At 49.1% G+C, this 20,384-nt stretch overlaps 1 protein-coding gene across 2 annotated transcripts in view; it reads right to left on the bottom strand.

Moving 5' to 3' along the window:
- Positions 1 to 18,926, bottom strand: part of AP2A2 (adaptor related protein complex 2 subunit alpha 2) — an 88,033-nt gene extending 69,107 nt beyond the window's left edge. For both annotated transcript variants that reach the window (XM_035013602.1, XM_035013601.1), the window contains exon 1: positions 18,724 to 18,926. In XM_035013602.1, coding sequence (XP_034869493.1) covers positions 18,724 to 18,790 — 67 coding nt within the window. In that variant the 5' untranslated portion in view covers positions 18,791 to 18,926. The remainder of the gene's footprint in view (positions 1 to 18,723) is intronic.
- Positions 18,927 to 20,384: the final 1,458 nt, after the last annotated feature.

Consider the following 20,384-nt stretch of genomic DNA (forward strand, 5'->3'; position numbering starts at 1 on the left):
GAAAGAAAAAAGGAAAAAGAAAGAAAAAGGAAGGAAGGAAGGAAGAACGAACGAACGAACATTGATTAAGGACTAAGACTGCCACCAACAGAGGTGATGTTTTTGTCTCCAAGAGAAAACTCTCCTTCCAGGTCCTCCCTCACCTCCATCCTATCGGCAAGTCTTCTCCATTTCTCACTCTCTCCATTGCCACCATCTTGTCTGGACTCACAACTTTCACCTTCCTCTCCTGGCCTCCTCCAACCTGTTTTCCACACAGAAGTCAGGGTACTCTTTTAAACATCTATGGATCTTTTACGTGATTTTCTTCAGCAGCTTCCGACACGATACCCAAGAGAAACTCAAACTCAGTGCCGGGGCCTCCCAAGCCCAGTATGTTCTGGCCTCCACCAGCAGGCTTTCCTTTCTGCTATTCTGCCTCTCGCTCACTCTGCTCTAGCTGCACCGGTCTTTCAGGTCCTGAAGCAGCCCTTCGGCCCTCAGGAGGCTGGTCCCAGGTCAACTTCGGGACCCAACTCACATGTTGCTTCTTCAGAGAGGCCTTCCAGGAACACTCTACCTAAGTATTCTCTCTTAGGCTCCCCCATGATGAAGTATACTCTCAAAACTATTTCTATTTTTAAAGTCTGAGTTCAGAGTTCAAAGTAACTCTTTGGAAAATTCAAGTATCCAAACTCCTCTGGATTGAGTCATCATTACCAATAAGATAATCCACTGACTTCACCACAAAGAGAAGTTTTCATTTACTATATTCCATTACCAGCAAGAAACTGCCTCATTAACACATCATGTCTATGGAACAAAATCCTATTAGATGCCTATCTCCCTTGCTTTGATTTCTGGGTCTCAGAGCACCACAAACTAAACCTGTATATACTGTATCATTCTGTTTAATGGAGAACAAGATCCTCCCTGCTTGCCTGCTTCAGGTAAGAACCAGAAAAATGCCACAGAATCACACAGTCTCTTTAAATTCCACTTAGAGGGGCGCCTAGGTGGTTCAGTCGGTTAAGCATCTGCCTTCAGCTCAGGCCATGATCCTGGAGTCCTGGGATCGGGCTCCCCACTCAGCAGGGTAGTCTGCTTCTCCCTCTGCCCCTGCTTGTGTTCTTTCTCGCTCACTCGCTCTCTCTCAAATAAAGCAATAAAAATCTTATAAATAAATAAATAAATTCCACTTAAAAACACATGCAGGGATGCCTGGATGGCTCAGTGGGTTAAGTGTCTGCCTTTGGCTCAGGTCATGATCCCAGGGTCCTGGAATTGAGCCCCCCATCAGGCTCCCTGGTCAGCAGGGAGCCTGCTTCTCCCCTCCCTCTGCTGCTCCCCCTGCTTGTGCTCTCCCACTCTTGCTCTCTCTCAAATAAATAAAATCTTTAAAAAAAAAAAAAAAAGCACATGCCAAACAAGCTTTATAGTAAGAACTATCTTCTAAAATTAGGGTTTTTTTAAGATTTCTTATTTAATTGATAGAGAGAATGAGAGAGCGAGCACAAGTAGGCAGAGCAGCAGGCAGAGGAAAAGGAGAAGCAGGCTCCCCGCTGAGCAGAAAGCCTGATGCGGGGCTCGATCCCAGGACCCTGGGATTACCACCCGAGCCAAAGGCAGACCCTTAGCTGACTGAGCCACCCAGGTGCCCCTAAAATTAGATTTAATAATAAAAGGTATTACTACTTCATTTGAGAATTAGAAAGTAAAAATACTAAAGTCAAATTATTATTTCCCAAGCTGTGGTTAATCCAAAGTATAAAAAAACAGCCATAAAGATCATGAAGGTCCATGTGTATAATATATAAAATTAGGGGGTGCCTGGGTGGCTCAGTCAGTTAAGCATTCAACTCTTGATCTCAGCTCAGGTCTCAATCTCAGAGTCGTGAGTTCAAGCCCCACGTTGGGCTCCACGCTGGGCATGAAGCCTACTTAAAAAATATATATATACACCCTCACACACACACAGAGAGATATATAAAATTAGTCCAAAACTTACTTAAAAGAAACAGACCGTATGGTAAGAGCAGTCACCACAATTTTGGATGGTGGAAAGAGATGATCAAGGGGTAACTACCCAGGCTAACAGAGCAAGTTGGAACACAGCTGCCTGCAAGAGGGAGAACTAGTAAAAACCAAACCTTCCCAGAGAACCTGAAAAGGCTTAGGAATTGGAAACATCAGGTGCCTCAGGAGGTGGACATCAGAGGCACCTTTCGGTCTCCAGCAGACCCTGCAGCCCGGCAACCCACCCCAACCCCCAGTCCCAGCAGAAAACTAGAGGTTTCCTCCCTGGAAAAGCAGGAACACAGAAGCTCTAGCCCTGGTGACACCAAGAATACTGGATTAAGGTGCCACACTAGGAAAAGCACAACTGAGTGACAGACTGATGGCGAAACACCCCCTCCCAGAATAATGGCAGATGGGCTTACAATACCCACCTACCTCACCAAGCAAGAGATGAGACTGAAGGGTCATGCTGGAAGAGACTGAAGAGACACCTGACACATAGGTTCCCCCAATGACAGAGACCCCTCATCCATCACCATGCAGGGAGGCCTCCCACCGAAGCTCTGACCATGCTGGCCAATGCTGGTACATGTGAGTGGAGAGACCTCAACCACCAGGCATCTGGGAAGGTCTCACAGCATGAGCCAGAAGCCAAAACAAACCTACAGAAAAGGAAATCAGAGCAAAGAGGCTATACAGAAGAGGAAACTCCAAAGCAATGCATATTCTTACACAGAGAAAATACAGCTTTAAGAACCACATACCACCAAAAAAGGAGCACTCAGACAATAAGAAAGGCCTCAAATTATAAAAGTACTAGCAGAAATTTTTAAAAAGGTCCAAAAAAAGGGCTAAAGGACAAAGTTGAAAGTCTCAGAAAATAAAACACCACAATGATAAAGAAATGGAAGATGAGAGATAAAAAGGTAAAAACCGTAAGCCAAGAGGTCCAAATTTCACCTATTAGAGGACCATTCAAAAAGGAGAAAGTGAGGGCACCTGGGTGGCTCAGTTGGTTGGGCGACTGCCTTCGGCTCAGGTCATGATCCTGGAGTCCCGGGATCGAGTCCCGCATCAGGCTCCCTGCTCCGCAGGGAGCCTGCTTCTCCCTCTGACCCTCCCCCCTCTCATGTGCTCTCTGTCTCTCTCATTCTCTCTGTCTCAGATAAATAAATAAAATCTTAAAAAAAAAAAAAAGGAGAAAGTGAAAGGAAATTATCAAAGAAATAAAACAAGAACACTTCCCCAAACCGAAAGGACATGAGCTTCCAGATTGAAAAAGGTCACCACGCGCCACATCCCTGGCACAGCATCTTAAAATTGCAGACCACTAGAAACTAAGAATACAGCCATGCCTTCAAAATTGAGGAAAAGTTAGTTTCAGCTAGAATTCTACCAGAGCCAAATTCTCAATTAAGTACAAAGGTAAAAAATACAAAAGAATTTTACTTGCTATACACTCTTACCGAGCACAAACGAGCACAAGCCCAGAGCGAGGACTCCAAAGAACAGAGGTCCAGCCAGAGACAAGACCCTCAGGACTATGCTGAAGGGAAGTTCCAGGAGGGCAGCATGAGCAAAAGTAACCTGTCCAGACGCCAGCAGGACTGATCACTCCACGAAGGACATGCCCAACATGGAAAGAAGGGGCTGAGAGACACCTGCTGTGTCCAACCACCTGAAGGGGGATCTTACAGTCATGTTCAGAAGCTTAGGGCTGAAAGGCAAAAGGCGCATTAAAAAGGACAAAAGTACAGGACGCTGGGCCAGCTCAGTTGGTGGAGCACGTGACTCCTGATCTCGGGGTCGTAAGTTCGAGCCCCACACGGGGGTAGAGACTACTTAGAAATAAAACCTTTTAAAAAAAGTGAAAGTACAAAAGCACAAAGGCAATCATTAACACCAAAGACATTAAAAGCTGAACTACTGAGGTTCCTGGGGGGCTCCATTGGTTAAGCGTCTGCCTTCAGCTCAGGTCACGATCTCAGGGTCCTGGAATTGAGCCCCATGTCGGGCTCCCTGCTCAGTGGGGAGCCTGGTTCTCCCTCTCCCTCTGCTCCTCCCCTCCTGCTCATGCTCACACTCTCTCTCTCTCATAAATAAAATCTTTTTTAAAAAACTATTTTTTTTTAAAAAGAACTATTATTCTCAGCTGGGAATATTTTCAGATATTCTTTCAAATATTTAGTTAAATGCTACACATTAATTAAATAAAATATCGTGGCACGTTAAGAGAATGAGAGAAGGAAAGCTCAGGTAAATTAAATCCTCATCTTCCACAGTAAAAAGTCAATAAATCATAACTAATCACCCATAAATGGTATAACATGTGATTTAGTAATTACATATTTTAAAAGTAAATATGAGAAAAAAATGGCTGTAAAATGAAAATAACTGACTGAGGTTTAGAAATGGGGAGATGAGGCAGATGTCAAGTATTTTATAATTAACTTCTTAAACTACATTCTTGATTTTAACACTTTTGTAACTTTGTGAAACATTTAGGACAAGATTAGACAAGAAAATAACAAAAATGCACACAACTGGGAAGACTTGCCCAATTACTTACTATGACACTACCTCCTTCCCTGCCATGCTAGGATCACCACCGTTGGTGATGAATGTCCATGCACATGACCCCCACACAACCCTCTGGCCTTGACCTCAGCTCCTCGCATGATCTGGTCCCCGCCACAGCCACCCCTCCAATAGTCACCCTCCTATGCATGCTCCACTGCAGGTGTCCTACCAGCCCCAACCTTTCAGCCCAATCAGGTAAGCCAACTCTTCTGACGCCCATTAGCCACCCTGACCCCAGGACCTATGATTTCTTTCTCTTTCCCTCTCTCTGCCCCCCTTCCCCATCCTCACCCCCTCTCAGCCAGCTTCAATCCCATCACTAAGTCCTGACCCTGCTTCTCCGTCTGTGCCCTTGCCTGGCAAAATCCCTCCCTGCTGAATCCAATTCTTGGCCAACTGGCACCACACACAGCCTGGAGAGCTGAATGTGCCTGGTGAAACCACACACCCAATCGCTGGGCTAGCCTGGCACGTGGAGCCCAGGGAGGTCCTGCTCCTCTTTCCTAAACCGCCACCTCACAGCTTCCCCTCTACCCCCACTAGCCCCTCCCTCACTCCCCTCACTGGCCACCAGTAAGCCCGCTCCCCCCTGACAGCACTCAAGCAATCACTCACACCACCTCGCCCTGCTCCTCAGCTTTTCTCCACGCCTCCACCTTTTCCCTGGCCCTTCTTTCTCTTTCCCAGCAGCCTACAAACATGCTCTACTTCCCCCACCACCCAGGAGTCCTTGCCTTCCTCACCTGGTTCAGAGCATCCTGAGAGCTCTGCCTGCTTCCCTGCCCTCCTCTTCCCAACACCACAATCTGTTAATTCTTCCCAAAGGTAAGCCCCTTCTCTGCTCACCGCCAACCCACCCCCCACTGGCTCCACCCATCGCTCAGGGTGAAAGGTAGAGCTCTCGGAAGAGCCTACAAGATCCCCATCATCTCCCTTGCCCCTTGCACCCAACTCCATGTCCCAGGCTCTCTCCCCAATTCTTAGTCCAGCCACACTGTCCACGAGCACTGCAGGGTATGCCTGACCCCCAGCTGCACTATCAAAACTGCAATTCCCTGTCCCTGCTTTGTCTCTCCTTGATGTAGGATGCAACGCACTCTGTACTAGACTTCTGTCTACCTTACTAGAATGTAAGCCACAGGAGGGTATTCGTGTCTGTTCTCTCACTGTGCAAAACTGGCACTGAGTGAACTGATGAACAAATGAATTAAACCGCCGGAAGCCTGCTTCTCCCTCTCCCACTCACCCTGCTTGTGTTCCCTCTCTCACTGTCTCTCTCTGTCAAATAAATAAATAAAATCTTTAAAAAAAAAATGAATTAAACTTAAAAAAAATTTTTTTTGACCCCCTGTGATAAGCAGAATACCACCACCACCCCCCCACCACTCCATCTGCAAAGATGCCCACATCGTAATACTAGGACCTTGTAGGATATCTTCCATGGCAAAAGGAACTCTGCAGATGTAATTAAGATAGGGGATATATCCTGGATCATGCAGATGGGCCCAATCTAATCACATGAGCCCTTAAAAGCAGAGAACTCTTTCTGCCTAGAGGCAAGAGATGAGCTGAGAAGTCAGAGAGATCCTATTCTGAGAGGGATCCATATTTTGAGAGGGATTCGTATTTTGAGAGGGATTCGCTGAAGGGGCCTCATGGGAGACTTGAGGAGGAATGTGGGCAGGCTCTAGGAGGTGAGCCAGCAAGGAAAGAGGACCTCAGCCCCACGCTACAAGGACTGATTGGAAGCAGCTTCACCACCAGAGTCTCCAGAAGGGACACCTTGATTTCAACCTTGTGAGACTCTAGGCAGAGGACCCTGCTGAGCCAGGCCGCTGCATGGCTTCTGTCTACAAACACGAGATAGCACAGGAGTGCCAGTCTAGGCTGCTAAATCTGTGTTAACTTGTCACAGCAGCAAGAGAGAGCTAACATGCCCTCTGCATCCTGCAGTCACCATCTCCTTTACCTCCTCTTTACAGAGGGTAAAGTCCTTGAGGGTTGACACTCACGTTTCCCAATTATTCTCCCTTAAACTACCCCAAGGTTCACTTCTGCTCAGCCCACTCAAGTGACCCACCAGACTACTTTCCCCTCACTGACCTGTGCTCTTCCCACCTGGACATGTCTCTCCCTGACTACTTCAGGTCTGCATGCCTGGAGCTCCAGCTATCTTCCTAGAGAGCTGGGCCAGCACTGTGCTTGGGGGAGAAGACCTGGAGCCAGGTAGCCTGCGTCTGAATCCCTGTTTTACCACTTCATAGGCAGTCACGTGGCCTTGGGCTCAGGGCCTCAGGTTCCTCATCTCTGAAACAGGGAAGACCAGAGTACCTACTGTAAAGGATTATCATGACAATCATATATGTAAATGAAGGTAGCGGGCTTGGAAGCATATAGGAGTGAGAGCTATGCTCTGATGATTTCCACTCACTTCCTCGGTGAGCTCCCAGTGTCATGGCTTTAAACGACACCTATAAGGAATGCCCCTGTATTTTTACCTCTAGCTCAGACCTCTTCTCTGAATTCCAGTCTTGGATATCCAACTGCAGATTCAACATCTCTCCCCAAAACCTAATGGTGATAAACAGGGACATGATTTACCTTCCCACCTCAGGCAACTAAAAACCTAGACAAAACAATAGTTTTCAGAAACTGGATAACAGACTATGGACAAGAGTGATCACTGAGAGACAGAAAACAAACAAGATGAGCCTTACCACTGCTCCAGCTTACTGCTTGGGGAGCGGACCCCACACAGAGCCCTAAGGTCTCCCTAAAGTGAGGAGACAGACCAAGGAGGCTAGAACGTGCGGGGCAGAACACTGGAATAGAGCCTGCAGCAGGGAGAGCAGAGTGCCAGAGAGCTGCAGAGGAGTCCTGGCATCTTGGTCTCATTACTGATCTGCCCAAGCAAGACAGGAAGCTGCTGAGGCTGTGGAAGAGCCACTGGAAAGAAGCCAGAGGGTAAACCATGGAAGGTAGCACAGGGCCAGCAAGCCAGAGGGAAACCTCATAAAACACAGGGCATGGAGCAGAGTTCTGAGAAGGAGCACTACCCCTCAAGAGTGGGGTGAAATCAGCCCCAGACTAAAGGCTGCTCTGGGCCCTCCTTGTAAGAATCAAATGGTTTCAGCTTCATCCAGAACAAAGCTCAAGGATATTTAAAAAAACACAACAATATTCAGGACTGACAAGGTGAAATTCACGATGTCTGGCATCCAATGCCTGAACCACCCAGGCGCACCAAGAATTTAAGTTCTGAAAGTATAGGAATTTGGTCCATTTGGTTAACCACTGAATCCCCAGTGCCTAGAACAGAAAAATGCCTGGCACATAGCAGGCCCTCAACAGATTTCTCAAATGAACGAATAAATGAATTGTACAATTACATCAGAAAACAGAATCCAGGGGTGCCTGGTGGCTCAGTCGTTAAGTGTCTGCCTTCGGCTCAGGTCATGATCTCAGGATCCTGGGATCAAGCCCCCACATCGGGCTCACAGCTCCGCGGGGAGCCTGCTTCTCCCTCTCCCACTCCCCCTGCTTGTGTTCCCTCTCTCACTGTGTCTCTCTCTGGCAAATAAATAAATAAAATCTTAAAAAAAAAGGAAACAGAATCCAGAAAATTAAATAAATCTTGAAATATATACCTTCAAAATACACTTCACTCTTGGGGTTGCACCAAAAGTAGAGCAAAATAATAAGAACACTATGAAGAACTTTGTTTTCTTAACTACTTAATACTAAACAGATTTAAATTACATCTACAGCAAATGCTGCATTAGAGAATATCCATCAGACATCAGCACCCAACAGAAGAGCATCTCCTGTCCCTCTGTGACCAGCATCTGTGCAAGAGGCCCACACCTCCATCCCATGGATGACAATCTCAAAAAGGCCAGGCCTCAGGAACTGAACAACTTGGCACAAACGGACCCTCAGACAATCACCTTCCCACCTCCCTCTTCCTCCACATTCTCAGTATTTGGGAAATCTAGATGTACTACGTTATGGAAGGACAACTCTAATTGTGGTTAAATAATAAGGCAACAAAAGTTTTAAAAAGATAATTACACGAACAGAAGCTACAAGCCAATTAACTGAGATTGTGAGGAATGTGTCCTATGGAAGAAAGGCCTACTGAAGACTTGTGGATGGAAGCATGTTTCCACCACATCCCCTGGCACAGTCCAGCATGAACTCAATCACAGAGGACTCTGATTCTCATAGGCACAACAAGATTCAAACTCAGGCTCTGATCTAGTTGTGTTGTACCTGACATAAAAAAAAAACGGGGGGGAGGATGCCTGGGTGGCTCAGTCGGTTAAGCGTCTGCCTTCGGCTCAGGTCATGATCCTGGAGTCCCGGGGTCTAGCCCTGCTTCTCCCTCTCCTTCTGCTCCTCCCCCTGCTCGTGTGTGCGCTCTCTCTCTCTCTCTCACTCACTCTCCCTCTCAAATAAGTAAATAAAATCTTAAAAAAAAAAAAAAAAAGCACAGAAATGTATTTTTCAGTAGCGATAAATGCAGTCCAAAAGTGTTCCAAAACTGGGGTGCCTGGGTGGCTCAGTTGGTTAAGCATCTGCCTTTGGCTCGGATCGTGATCTCAGGGTCCTGGGATCGAGCCCCACATCGGACTCTCTGCTCAGTGGGGAGCCTGCTTCTCCCTCTGCCTGCTGCTCCCCCTGCTTGTGCTCGCTCTCCATCTCTCTCTGTCAAATAAATGAGTAAAATCTTAAAAAAATAAGTGTTCCAAAATACTCGTTTTCCTGCTATATTTTTTCTATCGGTTGAATAGTCTTCTAAAACAGCATCAGTTGAGTATCCTTTCTCAATGCTTTTTAAACTCTACTAGAAACATGTAATTGCTCTCCCAACCACATCACGTGAAGGCAGGCGGGCCACAAAAAAAGCAAAATGCAAATCCCAATACAGCACTGCCCACCCTAAGGAGCTCCAAGTGCTTTAGGTATACTAAATAACTAATCCTCATTACACTCTTGAGTTGCCACCAGAAGGGATTTTAAAAGCAAGGAAAACACCTTAGGATGCACAACAAAAACCAGGCAACACAACCTGGATGCTTATCTCCACACTTTTAGCTGTACAGACAACAAATCCTGGGGCACATGACAAGGTAAATGGGAAACATCCAGAATACAAGGGATACACAAAAGCACCACAGCTCTCACTGGGTTCAAATTTGGGGAAAAAGGAAGACTCCGGGGTGCCTGGGTGGCTCAGTCGGTTAGGCGTCTGCCTTCTGCTCAGGTCATGATCCCAGGGTCCTGCGATCGAGCCCCACATCGGGCTCCCTGCTCCACGGGAAGCCTGCTTCTCCCTCTCCCACTCCCCCTTCTTGTGTTCCCTCTCTTGCTATCTCTCTCTATCAAATAAATAAATAAAATCTTTAAAAATAAATAAATTAAATTTTTAAAAAGGAAGACTCCAGACTCTACAGAGCCACAATTTGCAAAGGTGAGAAAGAAAAGGAAACAGTATCAGAATCTGACCCAAACCTCCAGGCAGAAATGTTTGTTTCCCTAAAGGAACATACCCAGCAGAGTCATTCACTCAAGGCCCCATTTCCTGAGGCAGCAGGAAGCTGGGGGAGCTATTTGGGGCCAGAACCTGGCAAGGGAATGGGTCTCAGCCTCATTGCAAAGACCTTCCTCTCCTTGTGGGGCACATCACTGCCCTCTCCAACCTGCTGCACCCCCACTAACACAGATACAAACTCCAAGGGCCAGACCACAGGCCCCATCCCCCCACCTGATGTGCCTCCCACCTTCCCACCTGGTGGCTCCCAACTCCCACAGAATTTTCCTAACTCCGCTTCCCACACTCTCATTATTAGATGATTGTGGGCCACAGTCCTAATCCTCTTTGCCAGTAACAGTGAAGGAAAAAGAATGAAGAGCTGGCAGGAAGTGATGTGTGAAGGCAGGCAGGAACCAGAGTGTCACCACAAGTTTAAACTGCATCTTACGAGCAGTCACAACACTTTGGGCAAGGTTCGGACTCTCCTCTCCCTTTCTGGCACTGCGTACCCCTGCATCTCACCGTCCCCACACTCTTCTTGGTCTTCTTCCCAACTCAGTCACCAGGGCACTATTTTAAAACAAGGCCACTTCCTCCTTGCCTGCTATTTATCCCATGCACCGTGGTTAAACCCTTTTGGCCCTCTCCACCACAGAGTGCAAGAGCTAATCTTATCGCTCAGCCTCAGCTCCCACCTCTCTGTGGGAACTCCCACTTGAACCTATCTGCCCTGAACTTCTCATAAGCAAACGGCACATACAACTTTTCATAAAATTTCAACCATGTCAACAAAAGTCAGTTATTTTGAAAAAGGCCAATGCCAGAATCAGTAAATGCAGTTTTATAATCTAAATCTTAGACATCGCAAGACTTAGTGAAAACTGTTCATTTCTATTTTCTTAAGAGTATCATTCATGGGGGCGCCTGGGTGGCTCAGTTGGTTAAGCCACTGCCTTCGGCTCAGGTCATGATCCTGGAGTCCCGGGATCGAGTCCCACATCGGGCTCCCTGCTCGGCAGGGAGTCTGCTTCTCCCTCTGACCCTCCTCCCTCTCATGCTCTATCTCATTCTGTCTCTCAAATAAATAAATAAAATCTTTAAAAAAAAAAAAAAAAGAGTATCATTCATGGGTGCCTGGGTGGCTCAGTCATTAAGCGTCTGCCTTCAGCTCAGGTCATGATCCCAGGGTCCTGGGATCGAGCCCTGCATCGGGCTCCCTGCTCGGTGGGAAGCCTGCTTCTCCCTCTCCCACTCCCCCTGCTTGTGTTCCCTCTCTGGCTGTCTCTCCATCAACTAAATAAATAAAATCTTTAAAAGAAAAAAAAAAAGAGTATCTTTCATTTTGTTAAGGTGAGGGCAAAATTTTTTTTTTTTTAAAGATTTTATTTATTTATTTGACAGAGAGAGACATAGCGAGAGCAGGAACACAAGCAGGGGGAGTGGGAGAGGGAGAAGCAGGCTTCCTGCCGAGCAGGGAGCCCGATGTGGGACTCGATCCCAGGACCCTGGGATCATGACCTGAGCCGAAGGCAGACGCTTAACGACTGAGCCACCCAGGCGCCCAAGGTGAGGGCAAAATTATTTAATCTACTTCATACTGCTCTGGAAGATGACAGAAACCATCAACTTTCTAACTCTCAAACTTGTGGTTTCTTTTTTTTTTTTGAGATTTTATTTTTTTATTTGTAAGAGAGAGAGATCGCACAAGCAGGGGGAACAGCAGAGGGAGAGGGAGAAGCAGACTCCCCGCTGAGCCAGGAGCCCAACGTGGAACTCGATCCCAGGACCCCGAGATCATGACCTGAGCCAAAGGGAGAGGCTCAACCGACTGAGCCACCCAGGCGTCCCACCAAACTCGTGGTCTCAGTATCAAACCCCTGTGCTGACCAAAATGAAAATAAGACAGCAGGGGTGTCATTCCTATGTATCTATCCGACATTCATTTCATCACACTGGATCCAGGGAGGGAATGGACCAGACACGCTTTAACAAAAAAAGAATATTCAACAAGGTCAAGGGTAAATATGAAACATTCCAAAGTCTGACTTAGAACTACCTTTTGTAGATGCCTGAGCACCTGGTGTTCCTCTAGTATTCCGTCTGCCCTCTAGGACCTCCCCACCTTGCTTTCAGGTCAAGGACTCATCTTGTCCACCTGACGACTGCTTATTCCCCTTATTCTGCATTCAAGAGTCCTGAATACAGGTGGTGCTCAATAAAGATAAATGCACTGGCAAGAACTCATCTCCCCATTTGTCTGCAAACTCTTCAGGGGGACCGGAACCACATGTTCTATTTCTCTGAACCCCACAAATTTCACATAACAGGCGCAGATGCCATCTCTTACCCAAAACCCGAGGCCCAATGTATCCCAGAATCCAGAACTGCTCAGACTTTAGGATGAAGCACAGCACACGGTCATTGTGTCCTGGAAGCACACACTTGCGAACACTCACGCAGGAGGGAGACCACACAGAGCTTCGTGGCTGTGCTTTTGCCAAATGAGTTCACCTAAGACTTACAAAAAAGACTTTTCGTTTTGGGAGTCTTAGAAGCTTTGAAATTTGAGCTAAGGGAAGATAGCCTCAGACCTGAGAAATTCCAAGGTGCTCAGAGCCCCACCGCCCACTCAGGAGCTCACACCAGAGAGCCACCTTCTCTGGGGGCACCATCACACTGGAATCCTCCCCTCTGCTCTGACTCTATTCGATTTTTTAAAAGCCAAGGAAATGCTATTTAATCTCACAAAGACAGCCTTTCCAATAATTCTGCAACTACAAAATCCTGACACATATTGTTGCCAAAACAACAGAGTAAAAATCATCTTAAGAGGAAAGAGAAGTAATGCTAAGTATCTGGCATGAGAATATACTTATCACCAGGACATTTCAACTTGTCATAAAAGAAACAGAGGGATACCCCCCCTCTTCAGAGGAGCCAGAAGGGAAACAGGGAAGAATACATAAGTATTTCCTCGAAGCAGTAACCACCAACCTTGGCAGAAAAATTCAACCTGGATCAAAGACTTCCTTCCTCCCCCAGCATGGTGGTTCGTCCCTCCTTTTACTCTCTGTCACACACTTCCTAAATCCGTTTCTAGAGAATATAAATTATGCAGAAGAGTGCAAAAGAAAATACGCAAGAAGAGCATTCTTTTTCAAAAAGTCAGCATTTTTTAAATGTCAAGACTAAAATGAACCTTAAATTTTTTAAAGAACTTTAAAAGTTAAAAAGCAGACTGACAAACTCTGATTCTGACCTTTATTATCACTCAGGAAAATCAAGTACCAACTTTATGTTTAATTTCCCACACTGACACTTAAGCTGAATTAAAATTTTATGTTGGTTCTCCACATCCAATTTATGACTCATAACAAATGGAATTTTATGAACAAATAAGTGTTTTAAACTTTAGTCATGCTAAAATATAATTCAAAGGGATGCCCAATTTCAACAAAGTTAACAAAACAGAAAGGACAAAGTTTGGTGACCAACACAATGAAGAGAGCACTGATACTTACTCTACTAGCTTATCACCACACCTGCAGCAAAACTGCATGCTTTCTCCAAGAACATGGGAAATTTGGTTTTTGCCAAATAGCTAATTACATCTCTCCACTTGTTTCCCTACATTTGAGTGAGTGCCTGAAGGGATTAAATAAAATGCCTCCAAGCATGATGAAAGTGCCCTAACCCATCTGCACAGCCCCAGCCCCCGCCACCTCGTGCATGGAGGAATAAATGGCAATTTCCTGCCCACTGGCAACATGACTGGTCTCTTAAGAATGAAGACCTAGGGGCGCCTGGGTGGCTCAGTCGGTTAAGCGTCTGCCTTCAGCTCAGGTCATGATCCCAGGGTCCTGGGATCGAGCCCCGCATCGGGCTCCTGCTCCGCGGGAAGCCTGCTTCTCCCTCTCCCACTCTCCCTGTTTGTGTTCCCTCTCTCACTGTGTCTCTCTCTGTCAAATAAATAAATAAAAATATTAAAAAAAAAAAAAGAATGAAGACCTAGTACTTCTCTTTCATAGCAGTCTTGATTATTTTGCAGTCAATTCCGAGTCTGACATTTTCACCAGTGTTTTATATTCTCAACACCGTTGTAGCATTGACATGTCAATGGCAATGAATAAAGACGTGCATTAAGTTATATATGACTGCCAATAAAGCACATGTGTAAAAGGAAACAAAAGTTCCAAAATAAATGAATAGCAAATAACTATTATTTTCTCAATTTCAGCAGTTCTTTCATTCTCTTTAAACTCATCACTTGAGGGGTGCCTGGGTGCCTCAGTCAGTTGAGGGTCAGACTCTTGGTTTCGGCTCAGGTCATGATCTCAGGGTGGTGAGAACGAGCCCCACGTCGGGGCAGGGCGCTGGGTGTGGAGCCTGCTTGAGATTCTCTCTCTCCCCCTCCCCTCCGCCCCTCCTGCTTGTGTGTGCACGTGCATGCACACGAGCGCGTGTGTGCACGCTCTCTCTCTCAAATAAATAAATCTTAAAAAAAAAAATCCATCACTTGGATATGATAACAATCAATGCAACAGCCTGGATGGACCTCAAGGGGATTGTGCTGAGCGAGAAAAGCCAATCTCGACATACTGTACAATCCCATTCACACAACACCCTTGAGATGTTACGTAGAGACGGGGGACAGACTAGTAACTGGGGGTGGGTAGGTGGGCTATAAGGGGTAATACAAGGGGGCTTTGTGACGATGGAACAGCTCTATATCTTGATTAATGTGGGGGTTACGCGAAGCTACACGTGATAAAAGTACAAAGACCTGCACACACGCACACACACCAGTGTTAGGTAAAACTGATAAAATGTGAATACGCCCTGTGGAATGTACCAACGTCAGTTTCCTGGTGTTGAAATTGTACTGTTATGCAAGAAATCCCCCTTTGAAGAGATGTGGTGAAGGGTGCTGGGACCTCCCCGTCCATTTCTCTGCAACTTCTTACTAATCTATATATCAAAACAAAGAATTATTTAAAAATTGGGACTAAATAAAAGGATTAGGATTTTTTAAACACCAATTTAAAAAAAGAAAGAAACAGTTCATTAGCTCTCACACACTGAACTCACATTAGCCAAATTCAGTGGCCCTGAGTTGAAGTTAATCAAAAAGAATCAAGTTAATTTTATGAGGCACTGAATTAGTTTGCTACCTGAGCCACAAAAGCTACAGGCTTGAGGAAGACCGCATGTCAGGAGCACCTTTTCAAATCCTGGAGCATATTCACTGTTGCCTATGCTAAGAGGAGCAATGTTGCCAGCCAGTCATCCGAAGTGAACAACTTACATGAGGTGCAAAGAGATGCAGAGCCCACTCTTGAAGGCCTTAAAGAGGGAAATTTAAGAAACTAGTTCACAAGGTAAAAGAGAGCTGCAATTTTTTTTTTTTAAAGATTTTATTTATTTATTTGAGAGAGAGAATGAGACAGAGAGCATGAGAGAGGGGAGGGTCAGAGGGAGAAGCAGACTCCCCGCCGAGCAGGGAGCCCGATGCGGGACTCGATCCCGGGACTCCGGGATCATGACCTGAGCCGAAGGCAGTCGCTTAACCCACTGAGCCACCCAGGCGCCCCAAGAGCTGCAATTTTAAAGCTGAAACAGACTTTAGTGATACTCTAGCTCAAAATCCACCCCTCTCCATCAGCTGAGAAACCTGAAGCTCAGTGGCCACTGGCTTTGGGTCGTGAAACAGGTGAGAGGCAGCCAGGGTCCAGACCCTTGCCAGCTCAGTGTCCTCTCTGCACAGAGCCTAGCTACATCCATCACACTCACAAAAAGAAACTTTAGGCACACAAAATCAGAAGTCGGCAGGGAAAAGGAGACGCAGGGACCCCTCTCCCTGCCCCATAGGGGTTAAGATCAGACCGGCTCTGGCCAGGGTTAGCTTTCCAACCCCAGCTGCAGCCACCGGCCCACACGTGCTTAGAACGTTAATTCCCTGCTGCTCCATGCACATCTTGGCTCCCTACCTGCAGTGCCCTTTAGACAAAATCATCTTCTATGAAGTCCTCTCTAGCTCACTCATCTATTCATTTACTGGGCACAGGTCTCATGCCAGACGCTGTGCAAGCAGTGGAGGAGTGGAGCAGTGACATGACAAACAAGACAGATGTGGTGCCCACAGGGGCTTACAGTGCAGTGAGGGCACGGTGCCACGAACCCACGACACTGCTCTGAAGGAGAAGCAAAGCACTATGACTGACAAAGGCAAGGGCACAGCGAGGCCGGAAAGGTGTTTCTGAGGAAGGGGACATAAAAAACAGAGACCTGTCCCCAAGAAGGACGAGGCACCCCTTCCTCCTTACGCTCCTTCAGGAAGGAGACTGTCCTTTTTGTTGGTCTAGAGCAGCGGCCCTCAACCAAAGAAAACTCTGCCCCATAGGACAATGTCTGGACATATTTTTTTGGTTGTCAGAATGGAGGCATCTCGTTGTAGAGGCCAGGGATGCTACTATCAACCACCACTGGACAGCTCTGCACGACAAATGACTGGCCCCACTCTCAACAGTGTGGGGGCGGAGAAAGCCTGCTCTACAGTCAGTCAACAGGTATCTGCCGAGTCCTCGGTATGTGGCAGGCACCTACCTTCCACTTGAACGCAGACCTAGCACAGCACACATGTCTAATATGCAGGTGACTGGCTGTCCAAGAAAACGGGTTTCGATCCCGATGTCCTTCTTGCCCACTGCATTTTTTCTCCCAAAATGGAAGGACTGACATCACTCCTAATTTAAGGCTGTTAACCCTTCGGCCAAGGGCTCCCCTGCAGTGCTAGCCCACAAACACTCAGCATTACAAGATGCATTCTAATTACGAGCGCTACTGCCTTGGAAATCACATTAAATAGCAAAGGAAGGAAAAGAAAAAGAATACTGCCTACTTGTAAAAGCTCCGATCTGAGAGGGTTACCACATGGATCTCTTGGTTTCTCGCACAGGAAGGAGAGGGACAGAAGATCTAAGCTTCCACAGTCTGGGGGAGAACCAGGCTGGCATCCGGGTCCTCCAGTCTAAGGAGGTGAGGGGTTCAGGGGGAGGCTCAACACAACAGCATCTACCAGCAGGTGAAATTACATTCTTCAAAATACACATTAAACCGGGGCGCCTGGGTGGCTCAGTCGGTTGAGCAACTGCCTTCGGCTCAGGTCATGATCCCGGAGTCCCGGGATCGAGTCCCGCATTGGGCTCCCTGCCCGGCAGGGAGTCTGCTTCTCCCGCTGACCCTCCCCCCTCTCATGATCTCTCTGTCTCATTCTTTCTTTCTCAAATAAATAAATAAAATCTTAAAAAAAAAAAAAAAGAAAAGAAATCCTCAGTGTGGGGGTGCCTGGGTGGCTCAGTTGGTTAAGCGACTGCCTTCAGCTCAGGTCATGATCCTGGAGTCCCTGGATCGAGTCCCGCATCGGGCTTCCTGCTCGGCGGGGAGTCTGCTTCTCCCTCTGACCCTTTTCCCTCTTATGTTCTCTCTCATTCTCTCTCTCAAATAAATAAATAAAATCATGGGGCACCTGGGTGGCTCAGTCGGTTAGGCGACTGCCTTCGGCTCAGGTCATGATCCTGGAGTCCCGGGATGGAGTCCCGCGTCGGGCTCCCTGCTCGGCAGGGAGTCTGCTTCTCCCTCTGACCCTCCTCCCTCTTGTGCTCTCTGTCTCCCATTCTCTCTCTCAAATAAATAAATAAAATCTTTAAAAAATATATATATATACATTAAACCTAAGGTAATAAAAATCAGTCAACTATCTGGTGGATAACAAAAAAATAAATAAAACGCACCGGATGGGAAACTGGTTTTGTGTTCCATTTCTTCAATAAAATAAAAAGGACGCTCTCTGAACACCGGAGTCTCTCTACAGACCAAGCCAGATTTACTGGTGGACCCTCGCTGCCCCACCAGCCTCCCAGCCTGATCCCCTTCCGCTGTGGATTTTCTCCACTGCGAGGGGACACACGTGTCCCTGAGAACGCACACAGCAGCCAGAGCGGTCACCCAAAGCCATCCCACCCTCTACCGCCCCGGTGTCTGGACTCCCTCGGGGAATGAGTCATTTTAAAGAGGGCGTAATAAGCCACCAGAACCCGGGCAGAGCTGTTGCCACCCCCAAAGTGAAAATCCATGCTATTTTGGAAAACGCTGGGTTAAATGCTCCATTACTAGAAAGACGAGCAGTGTGCTCGAGATGACATCATGCTGGGGGGGGGGGGCCTTCGCCGAACCCGGTCGACGATGCCACAGCCCCCCACGCGGGTGGAGAACACCGCCCGCCCTGCACCCCGCACCCCGCAACCCCTGTCCCACTGCTCCCTGACCGGCGGGCCCCAGTCAGAGCCCCCGAGCCTGCCTCCCAGAGGCCTGCGCCCTCCTCCCCCGCCCCATAGGTCCCTCGCACCCCTGCCCTGCGCCCCCGGACCCCCGCCCTCCGGGTCCGCGCCCGGGACCCCGCCCCGCACCCCCGCACCCTGAGCCTAAGCCCCCGAGACCCCCACCCCGCCCTCCGGCCTGCGCCCCGGACCCCCGCCCTCCCGGTCCGCCCCCGGACCCCCGCCCCGCACCCCCGCCCCTCGCAGGCTGGGTCCCGCGCCGCGGCCACTCACAGTTGCGGATGTCGGAGATGAAGACCGCCAGACCCCGCATCCCGTCCCCCTTCGACACAGCGGGCATCTTCGCGCCCCAGGGAGCGGCTGGGCGGGCGGGCCCGGAGGAGGAGCGGGGAGCGGGGAGCGGGTCGCCACCGCCTCGGCCGGAGCCGCCTCAGGCTCAGAGCGCCGCTCTCAGGGCCGCTGCCGCCGCGCGCGCGCGCACGCACGCACGCTCGCGCGCGCTGCGGCGGGCGGCGCGGGCACGAGCACGTCGAGCGCGGGGGCGTAGAGGCGGGCGCGGGAACGCCCCCTGCAGGCGGACAGGCGTGCCGGGCCGCTCCGGGAGCCCTGGGCTCGTCCCGGGACTCCCCAGTCGACCCCCACGGCGCTGACCCAGCCCAGGTTCTGGGGTAGCTTGCTGCCCGCCGTGGGGGGCCCTGAGGGCCTGCTCCGCATCACCCGCCTTCCAGAGCCACCAGCCCCTTCCTTTTTTTTTTTTTTTTTTTTTATTTATTTATTCATGAGAGACAGAGAGAGAGAGAGAGAGAGAGGCAGAGGGAGAAGCAGGCTCCCCGCCGAGCAGGGAGCCCGATGCGGGGCTCGATCCCAGGACCCTGGGATCACGACCTGAGCCGAAGGCAGACGCTTAACGACTGAGCCACCCAGGCGCCCCACCAGCCCCTTCCTTAACAAAGGGGGGCACTGAGGCCTGAAGAGCAAGGACTGCTACCCCCACGTCATGACAGCACCGGCTGACTACAGGGCCCATCTACACTTGGATCCCTCAGTGCCCAACCAGGCCCTTTGCCATTCTGCCACCACCCACCTCTGCATCCTCCCCAGGGGTGAAAGGGGAGGACTGCCCCCATGGGTCAACCTCCAGCAGAGGCCTCTCCCCACCCCAGGGAGTCTGTTCTGAGAGCAGGTGGCCCTGCTGAGCTCGCCTTTGTGGAGCCATAGGGCTTTGAAAAGGAAGCTTCCTCCTTATGGGGAGATGGGGGTTATCTGCCCCCCCCACCTGGTACTAGCCCAGACCCACAAAAGAGACCTCTGTCCCACCCTGGCTCACTTCCTCCGGTCCCAGTGAGAGGTCAGGCCAGGCTGGACCCTGGCCAGGAGGAGGAAGGGGCGGGCCCCTCCCCCTCCCACAGACCGGGCACCCCACCCAGGCTCCGGGTCTCCACGACCTCCTGGGGGAAACCGGAACTGTGGAGACCGGAATCCTTACAAGGCAGCAATTTCACCATCTTCCCAGACCCTCCGAAGAGCTGGGCCAGCAGAGGGCTTCCTGGAGAAGGGGAGAGCCCCAGAGAACACATCCCCACACCTGGAGATAACCCTCCCATGGCCACGCCAGGGGACTCGGACCAAGCAGACCCTGACCCGCCCCCAGCAGCCACTCACAGAACAGGACAATGCCCAAAGGCTGCAGGGCCCATGTGGGGCACGGACAGAGTGGCAGCTCAGCCAAAGTGGAGGGTTTCTCTGAAGAGGGGCTTGGAGCTTGACTGACATCCCACCCCCTTTCAGTGCTGATTCTGGGCCTCCCAGGCCTCCTGGCATTCCCCCAAAGTATGTGTGTGTTTAGGGAGGGGGTCCCAGAGCCTGATGAGACACACAGGCAGCCATGAGAAAGACCCCACATTTCCTCCCAGCTCCCACACCTGCCAGACACA

Source organism: Mirounga leonina, unplaced genomic scaffold (assembly GCF_011800145.1).
Source record: "Mirounga leonina isolate KUSES-001 unplaced genomic scaffold, KU_Mleo_1.0 Mir_166, whole genome shotgun sequence".
NCBI lineage: Eukaryota > Metazoa > Chordata > Mammalia > Carnivora > Phocidae > Mirounga > Mirounga leonina.